The 13,571-nt window shown below is 44.3% G+C and overlaps 1 protein-coding gene across 2 annotated transcripts in view; it reads right to left on the bottom strand.

The window, feature by feature from the left end:
• The window catches only part of RCOR1 (REST corepressor 1), an 83,001-nt gene that overhangs the window by 19,146 nt on the left and 50,284 nt on the right, over positions 1–13,571 (bottom strand). For both annotated transcript variants that reach the window (XM_066188841.1, XM_066188842.1), the window contains 2 exons: positions 4,546–4,598; positions 407–568 (listed from right to left, as the gene is read on the bottom strand). In XM_066188841.1, coding sequence (XP_066044938.1) covers positions 407–568; positions 4,546–4,598 — 215 coding nt within the window. The remainder of the gene's footprint in view (positions 1–406; positions 569–4,545; positions 4,599–13,571) is intronic.

The raw sequence follows: 13,571 nt of genomic DNA, 5'->3' as shown, positions 1-13,571 counted from the left end.
CTTCATCATTCAATAAAATTAATTCCTAAAAATCAGGCTGTAAGAAAGGAAATCAACTTTGCACAGAGATGATCTTTACTGCATATATGTGGGCATATGTGTACAGACCAGGCCTGAACTCCAGCTGAGACAAACACTACCATAGCACACAGGGGACTGAAAACTGTAATTTCCAACCAAAAAAATATCACACAGCCATAGTTTATCCTGAACAGTAAAGCTCTTCAGGAAAACACTTCTACAGAGACTCTGGGAATAATATTGTTTCTTTCTATTCACAGTAGCATTTTCCCTCTAACATCCCCTTTGGCCTGTTCTCTCTCAAGAGCATTAGACACACATTCAGCACAAACAGCACTGAAGACGACAAACTGTTCAGCTTTTCCATTCCTGCAACACCACTTACCATCTGCTGGATCCTGTGAAAGGTTTTCCCATGGAAACTGAAGGCCTGTTCAAACAAGACCTTGTCTTCCACTGTCCACTCATCTGGGAATGGAGTAAAGTTCGGCAGATCTGCCAAAGACTTCTCGATGTTGTGCTTGTGCCAAAACAGCATCCCAAGAGCCTAGAAATAATACAGACACCAAGGTGACAATTGTAATCAAAAGAAACATTACTGGAAAATGGAAAGGGAGAGTTACAGCATTTTTCTCCGGCAACACATTAGACCTAATTTTAATTCTCAGCTACATCAGATGCTTTTCTGAGTGCAAGAAACCTGGAATCTGCCTCCAAGATAGGCTGTGAAGACCAGCCCAAAGTTTATCAAAACCCCACAGGTCATCATGTAATAAAAGATTACCAACAGAAAGGTGGGAGAAAAAACTTAAGAAATTACTTCAGCTTTACTCATCATGGTACGCACAGATAAGCTGAGCAAAGGCTTGGGAAGTCTACCTAAGAAACACTGGATGAAAGGCAGCTTCTTTCCAGTGCTGGACTCCATTTCCTGGCAATTAGAAGGATGGTTTAGTTGACTGGGGGTTTTTACAATTGTTTACAGGGTTCTTTATGAAGGGGAAGAGAATGAAACAAGAACTGGAAGAAGGAAAGGCTGAGAACTTGCACCACCTTGACTGGCTGCTAAAAAGTCCCTGGCCCAAAGGAGGAATAAATCTCACTCATTCTGGGGGCTGCTCTTTTGTTTCCTTGAGAGAGGCATCATTTTGCTGTTGCAGTCTCTGGTTCTCAGTTCCAAAGACAAAGTGCCTGTGCTGTGCTCCACCACCTGCAAATCATTCCTGTTCCGCTGTCTCCCAGACACTCATGTGCAGCCCCCTCTCCCAGGGGTCCACAGCCCCTGTGTGTCATGACACAACACTACCTCTGGCATGCCAGCAACCACTGCGAGTCATTTTGGGAAGGCCTGACTCTGCAGAGCTAAAAACCAGCCTTTCACAATTGCTGTGAAGTGAAAACAATCCCTAACATGCCGAGTAAAACGTAAGAGTAACCCGCTCACCATATGCAAACTCGGCTCAGGTTTCACAGCCATAGTTACCTTCATCTCATTTCACGGCCAGTTTCACCCTGGCCGCCCAGCATTACAAAATCCCTCCAAAATCGGGGTTTCCCCATTATGCTTTGCTATGCAAAAAAGCAGTTCCTTTATGGGATCTCACACCCCTGAGACTCTGCAGCGAGCATGCATATAAATGTTTGTGTCATCCAAGATCTTGCCCAGACCCTACTGGGCTCTCAGTGCTGCCTGGACACCTTCTCCTCCCTTCTGACACCGTGCAGAACTAATAATAATCTCAGCTGCAGCACAGGCACTCGAGATATCACAGAAGCCACACAGCCGTTCCGGCAAGGATGGAGGTCAAAGAAACTATTTTGCAGTCATGAAAGACTGAGTTTTCTCTCCCCTGACAAGCTCCTTCAGCTTCAAATATGAGATCTACCTGACATCCTTGCGAGGAAGCAAGAGACAAACAAGGAATGGAACATTTTGGGAGGGAAGAGTAACATTAAATAGCACTGAGGTGTTAGTGAGGACTGAGGGGAGAGATGCTTACATAAAGCAAGGGGTAAACAAAAAGATTTTTCTTACAGGCTTATTTAACAGGAGATCATTATTACTCTTCCACCTATGCTGCCCTGGAAGAACTCTGCACTCCTACACAGATGGGCACAGGGCCTTCCCAGAGTGCTTGACAAAGCCTGGCAGGAAAGCCCAGGCCACATCCAGGCTGTGCTGCTTCATAAAGTCTACGACTACTACAGCTGAGCACAACCACCCACAGCTGTCTGCACCACCAGCTGAAGCGCCTGCCCTGCCAAAGCTCACTGGCCTCTGGGAAGCCTGCCCTTTGCCTGCCCTGGCTGCAGAGCCTCCCACCAGCACAGTCCTGAGCCTCCAGCCATCGTCCAACAGCAGCAGAGCCAACAACAGGGCACTCAGCCACCGGCAAGGGGAGTGAAAGGACAGGGATGGGAGCCGGGCTGGCGCAGATCAGGCAGCTGGACAGGAACACTGCTGGGCAGAGGAGCACACACCCCAGCATCCTGCCAGCAGCTCCCACTCCCTTCAGCAGACTGGCATATCTCAGCCTTTAAAAGGATGTTTTGGGCAGTGGGCACAAGTGGAGAAAAGGCAATCTCTGTATGATGACTGTTAGCCAAGCCACCTGGACAGAAGAGCAAAGTGACCGGCTGTCAGGGGAATGCGGTGTGGGAGAGAGCTGCCTTGGTCAGCAAAGCCCGGAGACAGTGGCCAATTGCTAATGTGAGCTTTTACTGGCTTCCAGGGAGTCTGTATCAGCTTGTCCAGTTACCCAGCCAACAGCAACTCTGATGATACCTGCTGAAGACAGAGTTTCCCTTGGTGACACAAATAATCATCCTGATTTGAAAGCCTTGACACTTGTCCCTGTAATACAAAATGAATGCATGCCTTCCAGAGCAATACAAGCTAGATTCTCTGCAGTTATTTCCTGAAAATGCCTAGCACAGCTCTCTAGGAAATCCCAAAGGACCTGGGAAACATGTTTAACTCCAGAGTATTATGTGAGAGTGCTACACAAGGAATGAGAAAATTTTTAGGAGCAGGGACACTTTTACAAGCTGCTCAGCCATATTACACTCTGATGTGGCAAGTCATGCAACTTCTGTACACAGAGGGGGAGAGAAAAATGGAGATAAGGACTTCAAGGAATGAGTGGGATGTCTATATTTTCAATATTAAAATTAATGCAAATCTCTGTTAGCTAAATTTAAGTTTTTCAAACCACAAGAATTCAGAGGGCTTTTTAAAAAAAATCACAAGCTTCATTTTCATCAGCCATCTGTATCAGTCCTTACTTTCCAAACAACACTTCTTCACTAAAATAATGAAATGCTTTTCTACTATTTCAAGAGCAGCTCTCTTGGAAAATGCTATCCACAATAACCAATACTAGGGTATACCAGTATCAGCTGAAGCGAGTTACCATCTTTATTTTCATTTTTTAAGTTCACAGCCTTTTGATGCCTTCATGGTCATTTTATTGCTGTTTTCTGCTCTTAGAAATTACCATTATCTAGTCTGATCATTCCTGGTTTTGTTGGAAATTTTGCTGGCTATCTCAGCTTCACTGTTCTTGTTCAGGAAGAAGTCTTTTTCAGCATGAGTATCAACCACTAAAAGTCTGACTCAAGGATGACAGCAGGATCATTTACATAGAAGCCCTTGCCCATCCCAACCATTTGCTTCTATGCTCACAGCCTCTGTCAGAACAACTTCATCAACTTTCAAGTTTTTGTACTTGTAGAGACAGCATGTGGTTTGCCAATACAGTAAGTCATGAGATTCCCTGCCTTCCCTTTCCGAGCAAGTATTAGCGCATGAGGAAACTCCACAGAATTCAGAAAAGTTTCCCAGGCACAGATCTACTCATCTCCCCAGCAAGTTTTGAAATCATTATCAGTTAATACAGGAAAGATTAGTACACAGTCCTCAGACCAGGATTTCCATCCCTAGGTTACAGGTACTGGCTGAGGTCAGTGGCTGCTGGCAAAGTCATCCCCTGTTTACTGCACTGACAGCCACGGTGCTCATCTGTGAAATGCAAAATGATTTGCAGCACAGTTTTAAGGTAAATATCTGTGGCTATCGGTTTGCCTCAGAAAAGCATATGATGGCTCAATAGCTCATTAATAACTGCCAAGACATCCATGAAGCAGAGATGGAGCAGTCAGCTGGAAACTGCAGTGCAATCAGGCAGCCGTCCAAAGATAAGCCAATCTTTTAAACATTGTTTAGGGGTTCTGAAAGTGCTCAAGAAGCAGTCACCAGAGGAACCATAATACTCATGGCCAGGCTCCATTAGAAATTACAATGGTTTTGTTTTTCTTCTTTTGACTCTGGATGTAAAACTTGGTGTGAACCCTATATCCACAGAGCACAGGCTACTATTAGGAACAGTCAGTTATTGGACAAGTAGTAGAGGAGAAAACACAGAAGGCACAGAAAGAAAGAAGCAGGTCTAGGCAGTCACTTGAAGTCATGTTTGAATACTTGCTGAAAAATATGTTAAAATAAATGATTCAAAGGGTTGTTACCTGTTCCATATTGTATCCATGCTTCTCTTTAGCAATGGCAATATATTCATCCACTGAAAAACAAAGAGAAGGTGTAAGTGCATTTCATATAATGATCTCACCTCACCTTCCCTTCCCTTTCCCAGTCTAAAACCCAGATCAGCAGCTCTGACTTCAGCTCTCCACAGAGAACTCTCATGAACAGCTACTGTTTTCAACAGTTCAGGAACAGAAGGAAATGTAAAAAACCCAAGCCACCAGACAAACTAAGTATTTTCCTCAACAAGCCTAAATGGTCCCCGATTTCCAATCCAGTTCCAGTACTTCTGAACACACAGCCTATAGTATTTCAGACCTTGTTCATCAAAACTGTAGACATGACCGTGTCAGCTGCTTTTTGGGGGGTGCGTTCATGTTGTGGAAGGTTTTTTATCAGTTCATTGGTGGTGATTTTTTTAATAGCCCCAAAGTAGTTGTTTTCTTTAGGAAAAACACCCCCGAACACAATCCATACCTTCCAATACTGTCAGAATCCTAGTGTTGCACAATCACTGCAGATATCTTGATAAATTTTTCAATACTTAGGTCTAAGCAGTTTTTATCTTGGACCAAACCCCACACTCTTGTATTATTATGCCCCATGAGCTTTTAATCTTTACAATGTGAAGGTGCCCTGAGAAGTTATAATTTGTATAGATGGGACTAAATCCAAATGTGCTTCACTCAGAGTGACTGAGCCCACATTATGTCCAACAGCACCCATTAGAGAGGAATGGATCAAAGTCAGCAGCAGTGTTCTGAAGTCTGTGCCCTTGTGCCTGATCATTATTAAACACAATGTAATGATAATAACACTCTTGAGAATAGAAAATTAAACAAAAAGGTGAGACTCCTGCTTCACCTAATGGAGTGGAAGATGCTAAAAGCAGTGGTTGTCTGTACAACCCCCAACAACATGCTAGTACCCTAAAACTGATACACACAGCCAAAGTTCTCATCCTTCTACAAAATCTGGACTTCACAATGAGTCACATAGCAATGAACTCAAAAATCATTCCCCCTTCTTTTTCTACAGATACCCAGGGAGGGATGAAAGCAAATTCCAGTGCTGAGCACAAGACTCACGGAGAGCATACGCAGCAAGGAAATGGTTCTGTGCACTCTGCAGCTAAGGAAGCCACATTTCCCACAGTCTGGACATCATGATTAACTTCAGCTCTCATATGTGCTTCTTGCATATTTTCTACCTTTATAAACACTCTTACGGAAAAGCATGGGATTCTTTAAAGCTTTTCGTTCAAGTTGGGACAGTCCTCAATTATTCCTTCAGCTTATTAAACTAAGCTATAAGCTCAAAAGGTACTGGGAAAACAGTAAGGATAAATCAGAAAACACACAGCAGGAAAGTACCAGCCTCTTATTTTCAACTTGTCATTAATAACAAGAATTTAGATCTAGGTACTTAAAGTAGACATCCCATTTTTAGACTAGCCAATACGACGTGAGAGTAATCACAGACCTTCATCTGGACAGGAAAAGTAGAAACATTTTGTGTTCGTTTTCACAAAAAGGTGTTGTAAAGAGGGCCTTGTCAAGTGCCCTGCAAAAGTCCATGAGAATATTAATACAACCATATGTTGGGGCAGGAGAAGAGCATGCTGTAACACAGGCACAGCACAGTTCCACATTAGCAAGGACATTCCACAAAGTTCTTGTCCTTCCAAGCTCCCACCTGCACACAGTGGCAACTCCCAACAGGCTGACAAACCTGTACATTGCTCCATGTTCCAGATCCATTCAGTAAAAGTTTTATCAGCCTGTTGGAAAAAGGTCTAGTCACAACCATTCAATTGCACTGCTACAACACAAATGCATCTGGTCTCTCTAAATCAACAAATTACTTCTAAGAACTGTGTTGAACTGGGATGAAAACCATCCCTTCTTGCAAACAACCTTTTCTTGCACAAAGGAAACATAATAAAATAATTGCAAAGGCAGTGGAGGTGCTTGGAACAATGATCAACTTCCTAGGCTGAATTTGCTGCATTGCCTAATAGAACATCCTGAAGGTTACCAGTGCCTAGTATGAACCTTGAAAATCAGCTTCACCACAGGGGAAAAAAAAAAAAAAAAAAAAACAAAAAACAACTTGCAAAACCACATCCCAAGCAGAGAACATGATCCAGAGGAGACACACAGGGTAAACAAGGACAGAGAAGGGAACTGCCTCATTTGCACACCATCCCTTCCCTCCACATGCCCAATGGGGCAGGCAACATCAGTAGGATGGGGGCAGAACAGCAACTTCAGGTGCATCCAGAGTTATAAAACCACATCAAGAATAAAGGCTTCCAGGAAACCCTACATGCAGCATTTCCCTGTAGTTCAGCTAAATGCTCTCTGCTTCCTTAAAAAAAACCAGGTATTACACATGCAGTGTTATATATTTTGTCTAAGGAGGACGTGAAAGAAGGAGGAGGGAAAGGAGCTGAATTCTCTCAAGTCCAAGACTGAATTAGGCTCCTGAATGCTAAGTACTACTGCATTAACTACCTTGCTTTCGCCATGGAAAGATCTACAGCTCCTCATTCGCCTTCAGCATCTTATCCTTTAATATATACAGAGAAGAGATGAGGTTGTTCTCCTTTCCAGAGTATTATCTTTCTTATGCCTGATGTTTTTAAGTAATGAAAACATACTTGCTCCCCCAAAAATCATTACAGCATTTTCTGTCCTAACTAAGCAAAAATATTAGCAAGGTCCCCACATATCAGTAGGATTCCTCTTCAAACTAGTCAATACACCACTGAGCCACACAGTAGATTATGAGTGACTAGACACCATGAAAGTAAGCTTTCAGGAAAAGATGCTTTTACTGTCACGGTAGGTTCCGTAACGCCTCAGTATTATCTCTCATTGTTACAGTGGAGGAAGAGAAAAGAAGAAAAAGAAAAAGGCAATAAGGCAGTAAACTGACCACGAGCACTCAGCAATACTACTCCTGAACATTAAAAGAGCGTTTGTGGGTGAAGGACAGACAAGGAGTACATCACTGTACTCTCCTCTTGGCTTGTTTCCTGCCTGCTTACTGCCAATCTAGCCCCTTCTGCTTGTCATTTCTTGGCTAACTGTGAGCTCACTCGCTTTGATGCTTGCACCATCCGAGAGGAATGACAGTCGCTTGAGCAATCCTTCTGATTACTCTTTCTTTACCTTCCCCCTCCATATGAAGTAAGCAAGGAAGAGCACGGCACCAGCTGAGTCACAGGATCCCTTTAGTTTCCCATACCAGTAGAGCCTGGAATTGCCACAAGCTCAATGCTTTACATGCCACACCAGATAAAGAACTGTCCTCTTCCATCTCTGCCTTCCCTCCGCACCTCTAGCAAGCACAGGGCAGTGGGCATGTGAAATTCTGCTCACTGCATTTCAGTGGCATTCAGTCACGCTGCTCGGTGTCTAACCCAGCAATCTGTTTAGACATCACAGTTCAGAGCCAGAGGAGCCTGGGGCAGAGCCCGGCTTACACCAGAAGAAACAGCGTGCCAGCACAGTTCTGAGCTGCTTTCCAGAAGAGAACAAGCAAGAGCAGCAGAGCAATCTCAGCCCATTTCCCCCAGCATAAAATAAACCACACAGAACTCTTCCTACCAGCATAACTTTTCCCTGAACAGGGTAGATAAGAGTATCCTCACCTCCCATCCAACTCTCTTCCCTACACCAGAAAGATGTTTCAACACAGACTAGACCAAAACCACAATATACTTGAATAGAGACAGTTGTGTGACACAGGAGATGCATTGCTCCTGTGAAGGCTCTTGTTGCTACTAGAAACCAGATGGGGGGAGGGACAGAGAAGAGAATCATAAACTGTATTTCTTCACCTACTTGGCTACATTTCTTCTTTTACATGCATTTTAGCTGTGTTGGGGTGAGCAGGATCACTCTGTCCACTCCACTCCCAAAATGGAGTGAGCACTGGGCCAAAGAGCCCCTTCCTACAGCCAGTCATGCTCAGGAAGGCAGGAGTAGCACAAGAGGCAGGGATGCAAAGGGAACAGAGCCTCACATACACACTGTCACCAGCAAAGAGGGGCAAAGAGTGCTGAGATGCTAAAACACATCTCCCGAATAAGAGATGTCTGAAGGACCCTGGGTGTAGCACTAAGACGGCCACAGAGGTAAGGGAAATGGAAGGGAGTGGCAAAGGAAGCACAGAAAGATGCTTCTAGCCCCCTGCCCTCTAGAGAGGGGAGTTTGACCAAAACGGTGCCCTTAACCCCCTGAATTTTGTGTTCCTGTTCCCAGGCAGCTTTCTCATAAAGACTTGCCTTTTGCTAACCACCTCCCTGCAAAACTTCCTCACCAGAGGCAAAGGAAAGCAGACCCTCTTGGCTGAGACAGGGAAGGAGGAACAAGAGCAAACAACTGCAATGCTGATTTTCAGTCCCACATCCTTGAACAGCGAATTGAGACGTAAAACACAAGCACTTGTTTCAGGAGAGCGGGAGAATTCTGAGAAGAGAAATGCCTGAAAATAATTACTCCCCTCATCACCATTTGATCACATTATGATCTCTCTGAGTGGGTCCTTCTGGAGAATTTCTCCCCCTCACCCAAACTGCTTTTTAGTGACCCCATAAGAATCACATTGTGCTGAGCAAACTCAGTGACCCCAAGGCAGTTTTGCAGCATGAGCGAGTGTGCTAAAGCCTATAGAATGCAACAGGAATGCAGAGGTAGAGCTGTTGCTGCAACCTCAGCTCACCCCTATTACTAGGGTACTGCAGGAGCTCTGAACACTTTGCATATTACGTGATGCAATCCCCTGACAGAACAGGGTGAAATGAGGACAAAAGCAACATCCTTTGCAGCCTCAGTAATGTGCTTCACAGGGTTTGATCAATGCTGGAACCTGCAAGGAATTCTGGATGTTGCTATACATCTTTCCCTCCCTTCCATCTCCCTTGAGAATAGGAAAAAAAAGAAAAAAAAAAAAAAAAAAGAAAAAAAAAAAAAGAGAGAGAGAGAGTCAAGACCTAAAATAAATTAATAGTACATAAAGAAAACAAGGACGTGTAGACACACACACGTGAAACTTTTCCAAATTCCAAAACACAATTATGACGGTGCGCAAACAACCGAGCACAGTTTTCGCCTCGCTATAAAAACGAGCAGCTGCATTGCCGTCCCGCTGCCCTGGCGGCACCGGTGGAACACTCCTGCCACCTCGTGGTCCCAGCTCGGGAGAGAGAGCTGCCAGAAGCACATGAGTCTGCTCAACTGTCTCGCTAAAGTTAGCTGCAACTGGAAGCAGGGCAAGCAGGCAAAGATCCTGAACAAAATCGCTTGAAAGAAACTAAACCCCATCTGATCTTAGAGGTCGTTTTAACCTTAATTATTCAATGTTTCTATTCAAAAGGTCCTTATGCCTTGGAAAAGCTATTTCCTCTTCTTGGTAAGATGTGATGTAACAGGCAGGACAAGAGTGGGAGACAGAGCACAGAGGTGTTTTGTGTCCTGTGCTGACCCACCAGGGCAAGCACACAGCCTCCTTTAACACTGCTTCTAGGAACAGAGAGTGCTAGTTACACAGACACAAAGACTACTTAAAAAACACTTCACAAAACTGAAGCCACAAGAGGATTTAGGCTTCAACTCCACTGCATCTGCAGCAGGTGAGGATAAAGACTGGATGCAATTACAAGGCAAAGGAAGACTTACCCTTTACCTGGAGAAGCTTACTTGAATAGAACCAAGAGAAAATATGCTGCAGCAGGGCACTGTAACCTGAGTCATGGGACTCCACAGTATCTATCAACCTCCCACCCACTTACCTTTCTGTTGCTCAGATTTTACTTGTGTATCATCTCTTCTCCATGTGTCATGGACCATAGGGTGCCACTGCATTAAAAGTCTCCTATGGCAGCAGGACCAGACTAAGCACCCCTATCCTCCATCCACTTCTTTCCACTTGGGAGCACAAGCACCTGCCTAGAATCCCAGGGAAGCAGACTGGCAAACTGTTCTTCTGGAAAACTCTTTCCCAGCACATCAGTTTCCTCACCCAAGCATGCAGTTAAAGGCATACAAGCACTGAGTGGTGGCTGAGAGTATGGAGATGCTCTGACCTCTTACGAGGGGCAGTCCTGGACTGTTCCATCACCAGCCCTACCCACACAGGCTGCCCCCTTGTCCTGTACCAGCTCTGGAGCCACTTAAGGCACTGACCACCACCAAAGTGGAAAGCTATTCATATTCAAGCTATTCAAAGTGGAAAGCTATTCAAGTTTTATATGGTTGTGTACCACATAAAAACCTCTTTTGTTGGGAGGTTACACAAGCCTGAGAAGAGATGAGCCCTCCTAGTTTCAGCAAGGAATGAGACTGGCTGAAGCCGAAAGTGCGACTCATTCCTTGCCCCAGCACAGTGGCAGGGATGAGCAGGCAGGTAGGAACAGGTCTACGTAAACTTGCACTGATGAGGAAAAAGCTGTTCACAGAACCACACCTGGAGCACAGAAACTGCAGCCTGAGAATAAATCAAGGAATAAAATGGAGTGCCCCACTGCTGGGAGATTTATCCCTTTAAAACCCTAACACCTACTGAGAGTTTCCTTTGTCACACAAAGGCAATCAGTTCCCAAGCAGGGCACACTAATAAACTAAAAAGAAACACCGTATTTCCTACTTCCTTTTTTGTTATTTTTAATACTGCTCTTTGCACAGCCTGCATCTAAGGACGAGTTCAAAGTTGAAACCTCAGTGATGGTTAAAGACACCACTCATCTGCCTTTAGGTTTTGCTACACCAGCTAGAAGGCTATACTACAGACATTGCTGTACTGACAAATTAGCACAATTTTTGCGGCTTGCCAAAACTATATTAAACTCTTTACCAGGAAGGGCCTTTTATTAAGTACACATACAACTCTTAAAGCCTTTACCAATATTATGTTCCCTTCTGAAGTTGCATCCTCTGCTGACACCATCATACCATGAAAAGTCTCCACACACTGTGATATACAACAGGGCAGTGTGTTAATGAAGATTGCCATAAGGAAAGCCAGACAGCTGATGCTCTCTGTTGCTGCTGTTCTCCTTCAGAAAGGCCATGTGGATGTCCATGGTGAGGACATCCACAGAGGATCCTTTGGGAAGAAAGACTGCTTCTTATACATGCATCACATTCAACCTTCAGTCAGAAATTTGCTCTGCCATAGCAAATTAGTTAGACATAGCATAGTTGGCTATAGCAAACTGAACACCACTTTACTGGAGGGATGGCACAGGTTTAAATATCTACAGAGCCCTGGGCACCAGAAACCCAGATGCTGCCAGATGTATGACAGAAAAGGATGAGAGAGATCTGACAGGACAGTAACAAAGAGGAAATACTGTCTTTGGGACCTAGCACAGAACAGAAGTGCCAAATGGGATAACCATGGGACCTAAACTGTGACCATATGGAAACTGAGCACGGCTATCATTTGGCTCTGCAAGCCTGATCCTAAATCAGACACAGACACTGGACTCTATTAAATGTAATTATCAGAGCAATTGATATTGGGTTTAAAGCCCATGTGAGAACAGAAACCCAGCACACATTAGCTTCCGGCAGGGAGAAAACACTCATTCCCATGTATGACCTTCCAAGACAGAAAGAGAAGTTACAGACAGGATAAATGCACACAGCAAACACCTAAACAACAAAGAGAGTTTATGGCAGAATAGCTTTTTGCATTATTCAGTACAGTGCTCTCAATTCAGTCCGAGAAGCCCTAAAGCCAGATTTATTGTGCTGTCAAACCATGGCTTGAGTTCACTCTGCTGGGAGGTTACAGCCTTGGATTATACACTTCAACTACAGGCAGCAACACACCCAAGCAACTCAAGTAGCAACATTATCAATACAGTTGTGAGAAGTAGATTATTTAAAAAAAAAAAAATCATCATACTGTTCAGAGCAGGGGATTCTAACTTGGGTTAGAAGAAACCTCCTTTGCACAGTTTTCTGTAGAGAAATTATCATGCTCACTCCTTGAGAATGCCTGATCCAGTGAATGCTTTCCAAAAACCATACTGGCTAATTTAAAAAACAAACAAAACCAACAAACAACAGCACACCAATTTGACACAGGCTAATGACAGAATCAGTATGGGAGACCACACAGTCAGGTTACAGGCAATCCAACACAAGGCTTCAGTAACCCTGCCTAGGAACATTCTCAGCTCTTCATCCATGTCATGCTTTATACGTTGAAATTCTTGGTCTGCAAAACAGTCAGCAAGAATACCATAAAGCTTTGAGTAACCTGCTGCCAACAAGCTTCAGAAGCCACCAAGGAATACCCAGACTGAAAACATTCCAAAGATGGTGAAACCTTCCACAAGGTCCATTTTCCAACCTCAAAGAGATTTTGAAAGTTCCTAAAACCCAGAACTATTATATTCTCTGCTGTTGTAGAAATGCAGACTAATGAGAGCCCTGTATCAGAGCCAGGTTTCCTGAACAGCATGTGTAACTCCACTTCCCACAACACAGGGTCTTTGTGCAGCATGAGGGCACACGCACAAGGGGTACGTGGGAGCAGAATAGCCAACAGGATAAACTACAGCTCATTATTACTGTTACTGATAATAAGGCCTGTGACAAGAAAGGAGAAGCCATGCTGACTCCCTTTATATTGGACACAAAAGCAAAAGAAATGATCAATTTGTCCCCTGGTTACCTCCGTGAGGGATGTCACTTGGGCAAAAAGGAAGCATCGGGCAAGCCAGCAGTCAGCAAGAAGGAGACAAGTCTGAGTCACACCATTGCTGCCCTCAGCAGATGTGGATCACCCTAGGACAGACAGGTCAGCCTTTGGGAGACACTAACACTCAGGGCATCCATTCTTGCACTTGTCTACTTCCTATAGGTTTAGAAGCAGAAGAGGTGCAAAGAAGTGTCTGACCTCTCCAAGAAGTCCACACAGAAAGAGAGCAAGGTTCCACAGCCAGATCTTGAATAACACCATCCTTACAGTAGCCTCTAAACCACAGTAG

The sequence above is a fragment of the Chamaea fasciata genome, unplaced genomic scaffold, assembly GCF_029207755.1.
Source record: "Chamaea fasciata isolate MVZ Bird 193981 ecotype frontalis unplaced genomic scaffold, bChaFas1.0.hap1 SCAF_7, whole genome shotgun sequence".
In the NCBI taxonomy this organism is placed as follows: Eukaryota; Metazoa; Chordata; class Aves; order Passeriformes; family Sylviidae; genus Chamaea; species Chamaea fasciata.
This window is presented reverse-complemented; position numbering and strand designations above follow the sequence as displayed.